At 33.9% G+C, this 14,782-nt stretch overlaps 1 protein-coding gene across 3 annotated transcripts in view; it reads left to right on the top strand.

Annotated features, from left to right (window-relative positions):
- GRID2 (glutamate ionotropic receptor delta type subunit 2) overlaps positions 1-14,782 on the top strand; it is a 1,729,520-nt gene that overhangs the window by 368,396 nt on the left and 1,346,342 nt on the right. For all 3 annotated transcript variants that reach the window (XM_088836035.1, XM_088836036.1, XM_055434840.2), the window contains exon 2: positions 4,165-4,320. In XM_088836035.1, coding sequence (XP_088692161.1) covers positions 4,165-4,320 — 156 coding nt within the window. The remainder of the gene's footprint in view (positions 1-4,164; positions 4,321-14,782) is intronic.

Raw genomic sequence — 14,782 nt, 5'->3', positions numbered from 1 at the left:
CCCTTATACTGCAAGGAGATCCAACCAGTCTATTCTAAAGGAGATCAATCCTGGATGTTCATTGGAGGGACTGATGCTAAAGCTGAAACTGCAATACTTTGGCCACCTCATCCGACGAGTTGACTCACTGGAAAAGACTCTGATGATGGGAAAGGTTGGGGGCGGGAGGAGAAGGGGACGACTGAGAATGAGATGGCTGGATGGCATCACCGACTCTGTGGACATGGGTTTGAGTGTACTCCGGGAGTTGGTGATGGACAGGGAGGCCTGGCGTTCTGTGATTCATGGGGTCGCGGAGAGTCGGACACGACTGAGCAACTGAACTGAACTGAACAATAAAAATAATTTCTATGGCCCAGGAAATTTATTTTGCTAAGGAGACAAGGCATATACCCATGACTGAGACAGTATCATGAATAGTGATATGAAGGAATAAAAGCTTAAAATGTTTTTGAGAGTTATGGAGGTAGTCCGATTAGTAACTTCTTATAAATATTTTATTTAACAAGCATGTTTGTTAATGTGAACTTGTGTAAAATTATGTTTTTAGCTTATACACATGACCCTTTACCACAGTTAAAAAATTAAGACCTCAACATGTTTTTACTTCTATAAACCATAATTATTTTCTTTTCTAAGATATAAGAAGACAAGGATGGTCTATTTTGTATTTAAAAACTTGTATGTAGAGTACATGTCACTCTCTTTCTGTAAGGAAACGTAAAGACCATTTTTCTCTCCCATGGAAGTAGCAGATCATCAGTCCCTAATAGTGGAAATGATTATAATTACAGTTTAGTCATTGGGAATCTTTAGGAGATGTTACTTCTCTGCCTGTTGCTTGGTTATTCTTCCCTACAGTTTGGCCAGCATAAAATGTAGATAGAGAAGCATTTGTTGATCAGATACTGTGCATGTGTGTATGTGTGCATGTGTGTGTGTGTGTAAATAGTGGAAGAATTATTTCATCATGAAAATAAGTTGGATCTAGCTTTCTCCAGGTTTTAAAATAAAACTGAAAGTTAAAACATGCTAATAAAAATAGCTGGGAAAGAAATAGATGCTGTGTCATCACGTACGGTATATAGTTGTGAATGTTACGTTCGGGAAACGGTAATTTCAAAAATGACATTTGATGTTTGATTAGACTGGTAATATGTATTTATTAATACAAAAGATAGAGATGACATAACTATACTATTGGAAGTGCATGACATACACAAAAAAGGACTGTCTTCCCTGAGATTCTTCATGTGGAACTTACCAGGTTGTTTTCAGAATAGTTGTGCTTGATATAAAATGCTGCATTTACTTTGTGATAAAAAGCCAAACTTAAGATGAGATTTCATAGCTGAGGAAAAAAGTAAATAAGTGGATTTGAAATGTTGGCTAAGATTTCCTGTTCTTTGCTTATGCTGTCTGTGTGCAGTAAGATAAACTGTTTTTCAACTTCCTTTCTATTTGCTGAAAGATGAACTGCTTCTTTTGTGCATTTCCTTTCAGTATAACTTAATTCAGAACAGAATTGACTAATTTGCTATCATTTTGGCAGATTTCTGCCATTTATTAAGCCAGGTTTAATGTTTAAAGAAGTTTTAAGTGTTCTGTCAGGCAATAGTAAAATGCTTCCATTAAAAATGTTTTACCAATACTCATCAGAAGTCAATAATGTTACTTGCTATAAAACAAGGTTGATTATAAACTCTTCTTTTAAAAAATCCATTTGGTATTCATGACAAATTAAACATCTCTGTATAAATATGCATCACTTCTTTGTGAATAGGCATTTAGATTATCTGATTTAAAATGAATTGGGTATTTCAACTCCAGTTATAGCACCCTTATATCACACTTCCTAACAAACTGCTAAAGACAATTTTATATACAGGTATGATAATATTATATTTCATTGTAATGATTGATTACATTAATCTAGATTCTCACAAATATTATCACAAATTAAAAGTCTTTATAAATGTGGATTAAAATTATCAGGATACATCTAAATTTTATTGCCTAAATATTTTCATTAAAAACTTAGTCTGTAAAGTAAGCTTCTAATTCAGAGGCAACGAGATAGGTTTAAAATTAATGTGTATTATATAAATTGATTACATCAATAAAACTAATAGTATTATGAGATTAGGTATATAACAGAATAATTCCAAAAATTTTATATCAATTAAAAAAATTCTTCACCCTTTTCTTATGTTCTTATCCATGGCAGGTATTCAAAATGTATAGGAAATGGAAAGGAAAGGTTTAAATAGGCTGATCAAAGTTGTCAGTGAATCCATGCAAATATAGAAGAGTAGTGGTAAGAAAAATCCAAGCACACAGTCAGCCTATTAGACATTTTTCCTTCTCTAGCAGAAATTAATCATTGCTTTACCATGGTGAAACCACTTAGGGTGGAGAGGTCAAAAGTAACCTGCCAGATTTGTCAGAAATGAACATAGTTTCACATTTGCTGTATCATGTATTGAGTCTTATAATGCATGTTAAATATCATGATTTGTCTTTTCCTAGAAGATTTCCAGGACTTCAGCTACAGAAGTATTAAATCAACAAAATTGAAAGATGTAAAGTGTGTCTACTTTGTTGATATGTATATGTGTGTTTGTGTGCATGTATGTGAATATATATGCATATTTTGTCTGCATATATAGTGTGTTTATCTCTTCACATATGTGTATAATAACTGTATTCTATTTATAAATGGAAAAAGATCATTTTTATATATACACTTTTTTTCACACAGTGTAATACATATTATAGTCAAGAAATATATATTATGCATATATAGATAGGATGTACATATGTTCATAGTTATTCCTTTATCATGCTATTGTCCTTTAGGTGTATGTCTTTTTTTTATCAGTAGTGAATTCATTAGGCTTATTCAAAAATGCAAAAAGTACATTGACCCAATTATTTGTGATTAAAAAGTAAATTAATAAAAAATGTGTGCCTGCTTAGAACTGGAGGAGTCAGTATGCATGACCATATGGGAAAGAACCCCCAAATATGCTATAAAGTCAGGATCCCCATTAAATACTTTCATTCCTTTTGGGTATAATCCTAGAAGGCAATAGCACATAGTGACACAGAGCAAGAATGTTGGAGTCAAGGAAGAAAAGCTCTGGCCATTGTTGTGGGAACTTAGGCATATTTCTTGCATGGAATCCTAGTTTTTAAAACAGTATTTGTATGTAGTACTATTTGAGAAGGGGACGACAGAGGATTAGATGGTTGAATGGCATTACCTACTCGATGGACATGAGTTTGAGCAAGCTCCAGTGGCTGGTGATAGACAGAGGAGCCTGGTGTGCTGCAGTCCATGGGGTTGCAAAGAGTCAGACATGACTGAGCAACTTAACTGAACTGAATTATCTTAAGAATTATATTAGATACTGTAGTGTGAAAAAATTAATAGAAAATGTTAAGCTCTGTTTGGATTATATTACAGTATTTAAAAAAAGAAAAGATACTAGCATTTATTAAGACATATTTAGTTACCACAGTTTACTTACATTTTGCATGCATAGCATCATTTAATATAGTTAATAAACCTTACAGATGGATATTATTTTTATTATTAGATATTATAGATGATGAGTGTATTTAGTGTTTGAATCCCTTGCTCAAGGTCAAACTAACTAGTGTGAGAGTCAGGATTTGGAAAGATATGGAAACTCTTGTTCAAGAAAGAAGAGAAGTAAAAAGAAAAATAAATGAAAACCATGATCGAAATTTGATTCCTATTTACTTTATGAATGGACTCCTCAGAATATTTCCTTATTTTTCTTCTGTTATTCAGAAAAAAATCTTCAAGCCATGAATTCCTAAAGATCTTAGTACTTGAGGCGAATATTCAGTGCATTTAACCACTTTGTTCTGCAAAGACTTTTTGTACTTATGCCTTCCCAGTGCTCTCCCAGCAAAACACTCTGATATACTATTCATCATTTCCATTTGGAAGAAGTAACTACATTCCTGCTTAGCTGTCACACTGCTTCCAGTACAGTGTGTGTCAGTAATAAATAAAGTGCATGCTTTAAGTGAAAGTATACGTTTTCCGATACATAAGTCTCTTTGGCATAATTCTGGAGGGCATGAGAGAATATTTATGTTATTGTTTAATGGCGACTCACTTCTTTCTAGGAGCAATTTTTGATGAATCTGCCAAAAAGGATGATGAGGTATTTCGCACAGCAGTTGGTGACCTCAACCAGAATGAGGAGATCTTACAGACTGAGAAAATCACATTTTCAGTGACATTTGTTGATGGCAACAACCCTTTTCAAGCAGTTCAGGAAGGTAAGGTCTATCAGCACTCTACATTTTATTTTGTTTTCAGGTTCGATTCAAATGGCAATGAAATTAAGTTTTTAAAAGCCATTAAACATGAACATCATTTTTGCATCTTTACTGCATTGCTCTTCTTTTATGGTGTTATTTGGTAGATTTTAATACTGTATTCTACTTCTGAAACAGCAGTGAGTGGAAAGTTATTGTTTTAATTGAAATATAATATGAAAATGGTCATAAATATTACAATAAAAACTTTGCAACATTTTATGACTTTAGTATAATTGAAGCATTCCTTAAAATATGACTTTCTATCTGAAGTTTTACTTTGTTTTCTTTGAGATAACTGCTGCCTTGAGTGATGTCACAACTGGAGATGACATTTAAGGTGTATTCATGACAGATGTATTGCTAAAAGGAAAACTTCTAGACAGTACATGCGAATCAAAGATTTTGTACTGGAATCTATGTTGACTTATGCTATACATTTTTTACTCTCTACAGTGTGCCAAATTTGAAAGCACTTTTCTCCACTTTATCTGTAAACTTGAGTGAATTAAAATTTTTCATAGGTACAAAGTCATACAAATATAAATTATTTTTATTATGCTAGAATGATCCTTTGTATGAATGAAGGATTTTAATGAAAGATCCTACACTAATAAAATTCTAGTTTTGATGATATTATTGTAATGAAATATTTAGTCTTTTGATTGGCAAAGTAGTCATTATTCATGAAGTTATTTATTGTTAATCTGTTTTATATTTTATTGTGATTATATATTTAGATTAAAGATACTAATATGAAATTAATTTAGTTAAATGAAGCATTTCTTTCATTAAAAACTTAGAGAAATTGGCGGAAGAATACATGAACAAGATATAACTGTAGTAAAATTTGGTAGAAAATTTTTAAAGAAAAGAATTGAAGGGATAAAGAAGATAAATATTTTTAATTTAATGTATTTACATGATATACAAGTAAGTTTTATTGGAATGTGTTTTTGATCAGTGGCATTGGCTAAAACTGATTTAAAGCTTATTTCTGTCAGTAAGGTCATGGATAGAATGATTAATAGTCTAATGCATTTTCCTTCTTATTAATTTGATGAAGTGAAAAAATATTATTTTAATGAAATGTGCAGAAATTTTTAAGTAAAAGTTGATTTTGTAATAAAATAGATTTTTCATATTAATATGATGGAACTTTAATATATAAATATAAATTTTAAAAGTCAGATTAATATAAGCATCTTTTTTTTTCTTGCATTTAATTCAGAATTGTCCTGGGAATTTGCAGCTTTAAATCATGGCTATGCTGATAAGTTTTCTATAGAAACATCTAAGAACTGTCTAATGTTAGGATTCATAAAGCAGTCTGCAAAAATAATAAACTAGAAATTGTGGGAAATACCTGTAATGTAAAAGAATAGTTACACTAAGAATGTTATTCCTTAAAATAGGTAAATATTTCTTTCCCAACTGTTAGTTTCAGTAACCAGAGTAAGAACAGGAAAAAATGAGGACCAACTTATTTTTGTGACTGTCTTCTTATTAACCGCAGATGTGCTAAACTATCCATGCCTTTTAAAAAATCCACTTTGAAAAAATGTAGATAAAACAGAAATATACAGAGGGTAGGACGGAATTGCAAGCGCTAAATAAATGTGGCCTTCACACCTTTTTTTAGAGACTACAATTTGAAACACAAGGACAGTTTTTAAAATACCACAGTTAATCCATTTACATATTGCTTTGTGTAACCATTCTACTGTCAACTAAATTCTGGAAACAAAAATATCTCTCAAAAGAACTATTGTGATATAAAAGAATTTGTGTCACTGAAAGCAAATTGAGAGAGGAAGTAAGTTTTAAGTTTTCAAGATAGAGAACGCTAGATATTTGTCGAGAAAGAATAAAGAACTTGACAGTTTGCCTGATGGGTTTTGATACTAACAGGATGTTCTGGACCAGTTATTTTGATGGTCTGCTCTGGGTAATGAACCTGAAATAAGTTCTAAGAAACTCTGGAGCTAATTTTTCCCCATTCAGTGTCAAGAAAGATCTTGGTTTATTTTAGAAATAAAAATAGTTTTTTCTAGAGCTCTTGTTGTGTTTGATAACTTTGAAACAATAATAGAAATATTCAACTGAGAGAGAACAAAAAGTATTTCGGAATATTTCTTAAATATTTTCAGGAATTATTTTAGGAGAAACCTTCAACTGAACTGTCAAAGACGGTCACCTTTCTATCATCATAACTTTGCTGCAGTACCATTAAAATCTATAATATAGAGGGCCTTAAATCAGTTTATTTGTTTTTCACATTCTAAAGATGGACACGGCATTCAGTGCTATCATTATTATCAGTTGTTTATACATTAGTCATCCTGATGAACATCTAAAAGTTAATGATTTTGAATTCTTTCCCTCTCTTTGTATTTTTTAATGTGTTTGTTTTTTTCATTTGTTTATTTGATTTTGAAAGTCTGATCCTTGAACAAATAGCATCATCAAAGTATATGGATATCTTGTGATAAAAATGAATTATAATAGGGATCTGTCAACAGATAAATGGAATCTAATATGAAATCCTCAGTTTATTTTATTGTTAGAACATTCTCCAACATTTGACATGATTTTTTTAAATTTAATATTTTGTTTATGCCATCTATTTTCAACACTTAATAAGAGAGAGATTTAAATATAAATAGCTTACTTACTCAATAAACTTTAATAAAGAATATTTGTAATATAAAATGCTCCTTTGTAGTTTTGGTTACCATAAGTTTATGCATAATAATAATTATTTTAAGGTGATTTTCTTGAAGAAAATATCTCGGTTACAACACAGGGTCAATATTTTCTATTCTCTGGCAAGCAATGACTATTTGATCATCATTTTCACTATCTTATAACATTAATATCAGCAGTTTCAGATGAATGAACAGTAGGAAAAAAATTCTTGTTTTAGCAAAAGTAATTTGTAAATAAACCACCGATTTTTAGGTAATTATTTTTGCTTTCTTCTGAATAATTTTTGATAAGCCATTGGTTAACTTTCATCTGCTGTGTGATGTCAATTAATGGTAAAGATACATTAACTTAGGAATTATTTTCTTTTTTTTTTTTTGTGTGTGGACATTTTCCTTAAGATATACAAAAAAATTGAAAATCTATATAATTATTATGGTACAAAATTATATAAATCCTATTGAATATTAAATTAAATAATTGAGACCACAGTGGTTAAGTAATTCTTCTACAAACTAGAAGTGTGTAACAAAGAACGAAGAACTAAACCAAGGCTTGTAGACCACTGACCTGATATTTTCCTTACTATATCTGCAAGGATATATATATACACAATATAATATATATTTATTTATGCATAAATGCATAATATATTCTAGGACTTCATAAAACACTGTAGGGAATAAAAATGGTAGCAGATTTATATGTTTTCATATGTGCAGGTTATGTCCATAGGTTTTAGATGGCATGGATTAGCAGAAAAATAGCAATTTGATTGACAGCAACAGTTACATTGTATAATCCACTCAGTTCATTCATCCTTGCTTCTCCTTATCTAAATAGTAATGAAGAAATCAGAACATAAGTGATGTATTTTAAGGTCAATTTCATCTCTGTGGATAAGATGCTCCACAAGTCTTTAGAACAAATTTCCAGATTTAGATAAGTAAAGAATTAAAGAAATTGTAATTACTCAGTTTTCACTTTAGAAATGGCTTCACATTGCTGAAATTGCCTCCTTTTTTTTTTTCTTTCTTTCTTTTTCCATAACTGACTTCAGAATTGATTAAAAGAATATATGATAGCTGTCCTTTGTTCTGCTACCTCATCCAGCTATCCACAGCAACTTGAGGCACTCATTAGTTTCATCAGAATCCAGAAAGGGCCTTTTGCAGGTTGAGGTGACCTGGACCAAAACAGTTGTGAGATTTCTTTCCTTACTTTTCTTTTAAAGATTGTTTCCTTTGTTGGACCTATGTACTGAATATAACATAGATACACAAATGACTGGTGTGAAAGGCACCTCTGTCTCTACTGAAAGCAATAGCAGTTGTTTAATATTGTTAGCTCTTAGCTGAGACCAACACCACTATGGGCCATGAAAGGTGGGGATTTATAAGAAAACAAGGTAAGGAAATGTAAGGAGAATGTGTAAAAATGTTCACATTGAAAGCTGAATGCATAAATATGAATGCATATATAATTTTTGCCCACATCAGATGTATCAGGAAGAATGTTAAGAACTATGCACTAATATTGAATGGCAAGATTCAGTTAAAACATTTTGAAATAATTATTAGAAAAAATATGTAAAAATGAAATGCATAGTGAGAAGAGTATAAGGGAAGATTTATACCATAGAGTCACAAATGATTCTATTTGGAAAACAAAGGACTATCAAAATTATTCTCTTCTCTGATGTGTTAAAAATCATTATAAACAATTTAGTTACGAAAGTTGATTTTAATACGAAAAGCAGTCACAATTAGGATTGCTTATCTTCTAGTTATAGCCTGGTCCATCTTTAAGTTAATTCTTCACACACTAGGCATGAATATTGATTGCTCTCAAAGAATCTTGTAAAAATAGACATCTTACTTTCACACAGTGACAATTTCAGTTGGATTTGCCTCACATATCTTCCAAAATTAAATTAATATAAGTATAAAACAATGAGACTACTTTCATTTATGGTTTATGAAATAAGTCCTATGTCTTTTTAATTATATATAAATATCCATGTATCTATATCACGTGTGTAAAAGGGGTGACAGAAGAGTAGCAGAGCCAAAAACAGTGTAAGGAAATCTAAGCAGGAAAAACCTTCTCCAAGACACATGACAATTCACTGTGAATATTTCTGGTGCCATAGGCTAAATCTGAATAGTCTGGTTCAAAGAAGATGTAAATGTAAAAGAATGATTTATGTGGCTGTGGTATTTGATGCTTTATTCCAGGGCTTAGTCTCATAATTTATATTCCTCTCTGCTTTAATAGGATATTTTTACTGTGATTAAAAGCATCTGTTAATTCCAAAATTCTTAGATTGTATTCTCCAATTTTTCTTAGCATAAGATTGCAATATATATAGCTTATCAGTCTGTGTTTCCTGGACCAATTTATATAACTCCAACTTCAGCTTATTTTTTGAATCACCTGACCAGTGAACTTGAGAATTAGTGACTCCAGAAACCAAGAAACAAAATCTGAACATCATGCAATTACACTTCTTCTCATTCATTCGTTTGTTCATTTCTCCCCCCATTTTTTTCATTCCTTCTTCCCTTTCCACATCCAGGTGAACGTTGTATTTTGTCTCTAGGCCCAATAGTCTGTAGATAACTGATGCCTAACTCCATGTGCAGAGGGCTTGAAGGGATAGTGATGCAGCTGACTGGCCACCTTGGTCACTCACAAGGCAGGAGACATTCTCGAGGTACATTTGGTGGCTGTCTGGACCACCTGCCTCTCTTCATGAGTCTGGAGTGTTTAGGTTGGTCAGTTCTCCAGGAATTCCATGCCAAGTTCTGCATCAGTTTTCCTTCCTACTGCCACGTTCTAAGAACTGACATACAAGGTCTGCAATCAGAATCTGCCTAGTGTGTGATCTTTAGTATTTGTCATTAATGTAGTATTCAAATTTTAGACATCTGTATCTATTAGGGACAACGCAGGTATCCATTCTTTCAAATATCTCATATCTATTTTCATTAAAGAATTGCTGATCAAGAAGGTTATAATAATATATATTTGGATTCTAATTTTGAGGGTACTCAGTAAAATCAGTCTATTCAAATACTTAAAGCCTATAACTCTTCCAAGACTGGCCATCTATAATGGAGATAGCAAAAGAGAAGATGGAATGTCTGTCTGCAGGAGGTCTAAACATGCACCTGAGGGGGACTGTGGATTTTTACAGTATTGTTCCCTTCTACCTGTAACTTGGGGTTTTAATTGTGTTAATAGTAGAAACACGATGTTCTAGATTTTTAAAACATTTACTTTTCAGAAAAGAGGGAATTTTTTTAAAGAAATTCATTATTTTTAATATAATATTAATGAAGCTATACAATGCATAGCTTAATTTAATTTTTTTCTGTGGCTTTTTTGTTCTACTCTTTTACTGGTAAGTCTTTCCCTTATATCACTCAATATGACACTTTTAAAGTAAAAGGTCCCTATTACTATGAACAGATTGAAATTCAGATGTTTATAGACCCTTATATCATGATTTTATATAGCCTTTCTGCTACAGGACATTTTACCTGACTACCTACAATTGTGTACTGTTGTGTAAGTTACCTCATAAAATATATATTTCAGCAACATGTGGTACTCTGGATCTTGTTTTATTTAGAAGAATCTGTAGCAGCTTTCTATGAAAATTGTGTTTAATGGAATTTTTTTGGTTGTTGCTTAAGTGTTCTTCTTTTCTACCAAACATTCACTTGTAATAATAGCACACCACTTTCTTCTATTCTTTTTCTACCTTTATGGATAGAGTGCATGATTAAACAGCATAATTCAGTTTTTAATCTGTCTTTTATGATAGTTATTTGGTGAAAGAATCACCTATTGTGTCATAAAGTGACTGAATATATGGTTTATTAGATTAAAAACCACATTTATGTGCACTCTGCAGTTGTAATGAAGGTCCATTTTGTAGTCATAAAAATTTTTTAAATTCATGTTGACAAACCAAAGGTGACTTAACTATATTCAGAATTTTAAAACTACTACAAGTATTACTAATATCCAACTTTTACATGATTCAGTCTACTTGCTTAATTTGAGAACATAAAATAATCTGACTTTATATTTTAACATTTAACAGCTTATTTTTGCATGTACTTGGAAAGTATTTTTAGATTTATTGGAATCTCATTGTGCATAGTCTTTTAGTATCCATATGATATTTTATTGAATTATTTTGTAATTTTCAAAAGAACTATCATTGAAACACCTGCTTTTAAAAACAAGACACACAAGCCAATGTGCAATAAAAAAATTGCATATTTTAGGAAAAATAAAAATGAATCAACAAATACTTTTGGGGTGCCTCTAAGCATTTAGCCTTGAGCTAATTACTCTGCACAATACCGTGCTCTCCACTGGCTGCACTGAAATCTTGGCATAGTTAGCGTGACCATTATTATCCTGTGTTAGATATTGACCTATATCTGCACCTCTTCCTTTTACCCTCCTATTACAGTGCTTTTAAAAATTCCTCACTCATCTCGTTTTTAATCTTTGATTCTTCACTGTATTCACTCACAATATTTATATTTGGTTCAGTATGTGTTTTAAACTTGATGCTTGAGGAAAAAGAAAAGTTTTCAGTTAAGTGCAAGGGGCCATGTGTTTGTGTGCATAGTAAGTGGCTTTGTGCACATAGTAAGTCTCTTCGTGCGTATGTGCTAAGTTGTTTCAGCCATGTCCCCCTCTTTGTGACCCTATGGACTGTAGCCCACCAGGCTCTTCTGTCCATGGTGGATTTTCCAGGTAAGGGAACTGGAGTCGGTTTTTATGCCCTCCCGAGAGGATTATCCTGACCTAGGGATTAAACCCGAGTCTCTTTGTCTCCTGCTTTGGCAGGCAGGTTCTTTACCATTAGTGCCACCTGGGAAGCCCTGGGAAGCATGGGCCATGTAATTAGATAAAGGGGATCAATCCTGGGTGTTCATTGGAAGGACTGATGCTAAAGCTGAAACTCCAGTACTTTGGCCACCTCATGCGACGAGTTGACTCATTGGAAAACACTCTGATGCTGGGAAGGATTGGGGGCAGGAGGAGAAGGGGACGACAGAGTATGAGATGGCTGGATGGCATCAAGGACTTGATGGACGAGTTTGAGTGAACTCCGGGAGTTGGTGATGGACAGGAATGCCTGGCATGCTGTGATTCATGGGGTTGCAATGAGTCGGACACGACTGAGCGACTGAACTGAACTGAACTTTGTATGAATGCTATTTCACCTCTTATTATCTGTGAGACCATAAACACACCTATTGTTTCCAAGCCTCAGTTTATTCGTAAAGTGGGAATGAACACATACTCCATAGGAGGACTGCTATGATCATTGTTGCATAATAATTACATGGGATAACAATTATGGTTTGTGGGTTCCTCTACTAATATAAATGCATTTTAATAGTGTAGTACATGGTGACTTGGCACCATTGCATGTGTAAATCAGTAAATTCCTATCTTTTGCTGACCTAACATTCCAATACCTCCTTTGCCACATGCATTGGTAGTTCCGTGCATACCATGGATAATATTAAATTTAATAATTGCCTAGTCAGTGTCTTTTTTCTTTTTCCCAAGAGAGTTTTTCTTATCAAGATCCTGAATTCTAGGGTTGTAAGTTCAGTTCAGTTCAGTCGCTCAGTCGGGTCCGACTCTCCACGACCCCATGAATCACAGCATGCCAGGCCTCCCTGTCCATCACTAATTCCCAGAGTTCACTCAAACTCACCTCCATCGGGTCGGTGATGCCATCCAGCCATCTCATTCTCTGTCGTCCCCTTCTCCTCCTGCCCCCAATCCCTCCCAGCATCAGTCTTTTCCAGTGAGTCAACTCGTCGCATGAGGTGGCCAAAGTATTGGAGCTTCAGCTTCATCATCAGTCCTTCCAATTAATACCCAGGATTGATCTCCTTTAGAATGGACTGGTTGGATCTCCTTGCAGTCCAAAGGACTCTCAAGAGGCTTCTCCAATACCACAGTTCAAAAGCATCAATTCTTTGGCGATCAGCTTTCTTCACAGTCCAACTCTCACATCCGTACATGACCACTGGAAAAACCATAGCCTTGACTATGAAGATGATCTTTGTTGGCAAAGTAATGTCTCTGCTTTTGAATATGCTGTTTATGTTGGTCATAACTTTTCTTCCAAGGAGTAAGCGTCTTTTAATTTCATGGCTGCAATCAGCATCCGCAGTGATTTTGGAGCCTAAAAAAATAGAGTCTGACACTGTTTCCACTGTTTCCCCATCTTATTCCCATGAAGTGAAGGGAATAGATGCCATGATCTTAGTTTTCTGAATGTTGAGCTTCAAGCCAACCTTTTCACTCTCCTCTCTCACTTTCATCAAGAGACTTTTTAGTTCTTCTTCACTTTCTGCCATAAGGGTGGTGTCATCTGCATATCTGAGGTTATTGATATTTCTCCCGGCAATCTTGATTCCAGCTTGTGCTTCTTCTAGCCCAGTGTTCCTCATGATGTACTCTGCCTAAAAGTTAAATAAGCAGGGTGACAATATAAAGCCTTGACATACTCCTTTTCCTATTTGGAACCAGTCTGTTGTTCCATGTCCAGTTCTAACTGTTGCTTCCTGACCTGCATACAGGTTTCTGAAGAGGCAGGTCAGGTGGTCTAGTATTCCCATCTCTTTCAGAATTTTCCACAGTTTATTGTGATTCACACAGTCAAAGGCTTTGGCATAGTCAGTGAAGCAGAAATAGATGTTTTTCTGGAACTCTCTTGCTTTTTCCATGATCCAGTGGATGTTGGCAATTTGATCTCTGTTTCTCTGCCTTTTCTAAAACCAGCTTGAACATCTGGAAGTTCACGGTTCACATATTGCTGAAGCCTGGCTTGGAGAATTTTGAGCATCACTTTATTAGCGTGTGAGAGGAGTGAAATTGTGCGGTAGTTTGAGCATTCTTTGGCATTGCCTTTCTTTGGGATTGGAATGAAGACTGACCTTTTCCAGTCCTGTGGCCACTGCTGAGTTTTCCAAATCTGCTGGCATATTGAGTGCAGCACTTTCACGGCATCATCTTTCAAGATTTGAAATAGCTCAACTGGAATTCCATCACCTCCACTAGCTTTGTTGGTAGTGATGCTTTCTAAGGCCCACTTGACTTCACATTCCAGGATGTCTGGCTCTAGGTCAGTGATCACACCTTCGTGAATATCTTGGTTGTGAAGATCTTTTTTGTACAGTTCTTCTGTGTATTCTTGCCCCTTCTTCTTAATATCTTCTCCTTCTGTGTGGTCCATACTATTTCCGTCTTTAATGAGCCCATCTTTGCATGGAATGTTCCCTTGGTATCTCTATTTTACTTGAAGAGGTCTGTCTTTCCTATTCTGTTGTTTTCCTCTATTTCTTTGCATTTATCACTGAGGAAGGCTTCTTATCTCTCCTTGCTATTCTTTGGAACTCTGCATTCAGATGCTTATTTTTTTTTTTTTCTCCTTTGCTTTTCGCTTCTCTTCTTTTCACAGCTATTTGTAAGGCCTCCTCAGACAACCGTTTTGCTTTTTTGCATTTCTTTTCTATGGGTATGATCTTGGTCCCTGTCCTGTACAATGTGACGAACCTCCATCCAGAGTTCATCAGGTACTCTATCAGATCTAGTCCCTTAAATCTATTTCTCACTTCCACTGTATAATCATAAGGGATTTGATTTAGGGCATATCTGAATGGTC

The sequence above is a fragment of the Moschus berezovskii genome, chromosome 5, assembly GCF_049115385.1.
Source record: "Moschus berezovskii isolate FMDL1 chromosome 5, NW_MosBer_1.0, whole genome shotgun sequence".
In the NCBI taxonomy this organism is placed as follows: domain Eukaryota; kingdom Metazoa; phylum Chordata; class Mammalia; order Artiodactyla; family Moschidae; genus Moschus; species Moschus berezovskii.
The sequence above is the reverse complement of the archived record's forward strand: the minus strand, read 5'-3'. Positions and strand labels throughout refer to the sequence as shown.